At 51.9% G+C, this 2,389-nt stretch overlaps 1 protein-coding gene across 1 annotated transcript; it reads left to right on the top strand.

Moving 5' to 3' along the window:
* Nucleotides 1-823: 823 nt before the first annotated feature.
* Nucleotides 824-2,320, top strand: LOC127752257 (uncharacterized; the record flags this gene model as incomplete). The annotated part of the gene is made up of 2 exons (XM_052277076.1): nt 824-910; nt 1,207-2,320. Coding segments are annotated over exons 1-2 (1,150 nt in total), but the record flags the coding sequence as incomplete, so codon positions are not given.
* Nucleotides 2,321-2,389: the final 69 nt, after the last annotated feature.

The raw sequence follows: 2,389 nt of genomic DNA, 5'->3' as shown, positions 1-2,389 counted from the left end.
CTTGCAGCTGATTGTTTTTTTACCTCTTCTTAGAAATTATCCCAAAAAGTTGAATAGTACAGCCAAGAGCTAAATCAGACCCAATAATACATTACCCCAAGTATTTGATCATTTTTGTGTTAACTGGGAGTTGGTTGCGGTGGAGTTTTGGCTGGGGAGCGCAACGCCTGATTAATCTGGGCTCTTCAAATCCGCGCGCGCCGTACGTATTGGTGCCAACATCCCAAAGTGGTTTGAGTTAACAACACAACAACACTACATAAGCATTAGACCAGTTGTAAACATAAATTATAAATAATGTTCACAATTATGTAAACTCAGGCAAAACCGACCGCGGGAAACATTATTTTCAAACTTCGACCAACATAGTAGTTTTTCATATGTGGCAACTGTCGCTCTGTTTCTCATATCAAAGGCAGTCCATTTGAGGTCGTGTAGCTCTGTCCCGTGCCAGCTGTTTCAGATTTTTCAGAGAGTTCAGAGATAACTGTGCAGTTTCAATGCACTACAGTTTTAAGATAGTTTTTGTCGCTTGAACTACTTTTAACACTGCTTAAGGGACTGCAGTGTAATAACCGTTATGTGAAATTGGAAATTCTGACTCCAAAAGGAAAAACAACTTATCAAAGGAAGACTCTCTACTTCTATTGGTCCACGGTAGCGTATTGTCAACGAAAACTGTCAGTGTTTTGTTCTTAAAACCATTAAATAATTGTGAACAATTAAGCAAGTAATATTTTTTTACTAAATTTCCCTGTTGTGGGTTATCTTGCAGTGGATGTTATAACTGCAGGTTATGACACCGTTATGCTCTTAATTCTTCTGTCCATTATATAGGAGTGACAGTCATCAGCAACTCAGACCAAGAGAGGCCATGATGAACCTCCGCAGCCACACCGCGAGAAACAAGGTAGGCCATCACTGAGGGTGCACGAGTCGAGTTCCATAGAACCCGGTGCGGGTCGCTCCGGCAAATGATCTTTTAGTGTATCGAACAGAGAAAGAAAGAGTAGTGTATAGAACGCAAATGGTCCCAATACCTCTTTTTAACTGGCGGGAAAAACACGACTATTCAAGGTCTTCTCTGATCCAGCGATCTCATTCTTCTTTTAGGGTCTTCACTGACAACTTGTGGCCTAGTTTGATTTGTCTGTAAAAGTTCTCCGGGTCCGCCCTGCTGACAGCCCACTCTCCGTGTTTTCGCAGAGTATGGAGCGGCTCCCAAACGAAGTGCTGCTGGAGGTAATGATGTACCTGTCCGTCGAGGACCTCTTCGCCTGCCGCCTCGTGAGCAAGAGGCTTGCGGCGCTAGCCATGCATCCTTACCTGTGGCGGCGGGAGTGGCGATACGTCTCCAGCCACGTCTACAATCGCTCACGTTGCTACGCGTGCCCGGCGCTGCGCCTGGCGCCGTGCTTGACCGACGTGTCCGTTGAAGTCCCGTCGGCGCGGAATACCCCGCTGTACAAGGAGACCAGGTGCGCCGTATCGAGTTTGAGCGTAGGTCTAAAGGAGGGGGCGGCCGGCGCAGCCCTCGAGGCAGCCTTGGTGATACGGAACCAGGAGGCGCTCGGGCGCATGACAAGTCTACACCTATTCATGGACAGTGACGTGGATGCCAGCCAAGCCGCTGTGCTATTAGAGACGGTGGCGTTGGTATCTGGACTAAAGAAACTCACAGTTTTTAATAGTTTCCCGTTATCTGAACCCCCTATAAATGGTGTGTACGGATTGTGGCCGAGGTCATCCCTGACACACTTTTCATCTGAGCTTAGCCCGGAATCGGAGGTATTTTGCAACTTTGTTCTGGCCGCGCACGCCGCCACCCTAGAAGACGTGTCTCTCTATGAAGGGACCTCGACCTCGACGGCGGCGCTTCTAGCTGGCATGCCAAAGCTCCGTGAGCTTGAGTGCTGCGCGCTGCCTGGGATGGAGGCCGTGGCAGCGTGCGAGTCGCTGCGGGAGTTGACACTCCACATCACGAGCGACACAGAGCGCCTCGAGTTGCGAGCGGCCGCGGCCTTCCTGGGCGGCGCCACGCAGCTGCTCGGGGTGGTCCTGGAGTACGACGAAGGCGCTGGCTCCGCGCCCGCCACTCTCGACATGGACTTGATCCTGGCCCTGGCGGCGACCGGGCGGTCGCGCGTCGAGACGCTAGACATCTATACCGACCCTCAAGATGACGACGACGACAACTTCTGCCCTCACGCGAGGTCGCTGCTACAGGCGCTGCCCCACCTGCCTGCGCTCCGGGCCCTGAGCGTGGGGTGCGTGCCTGACGCGCTGCTGCTCGGCATCACTCCCCGCACGGCCCAGGCGCGTAGGAAGGTCCAAAAAGCTGGGGGGGCACGTGTTGTGGGTTGCCTACCCACCAGGCGGAGTTTTTTTT

This window comes from Frankliniella occidentalis, unplaced genomic scaffold, assembly GCF_000697945.3.
Source record: "Frankliniella occidentalis isolate FOCC.00 unplaced genomic scaffold, Focc_3.1 Scaffold5647, whole genome shotgun sequence".
Lineage (NCBI taxonomy): Eukaryota > Metazoa > Arthropoda > Insecta > Thysanoptera > Thripidae > Frankliniella > Frankliniella occidentalis.
Note: the sequence above shows the minus strand (reverse complement) of the source record. Positions and strands in the feature narration are given on the sequence as shown.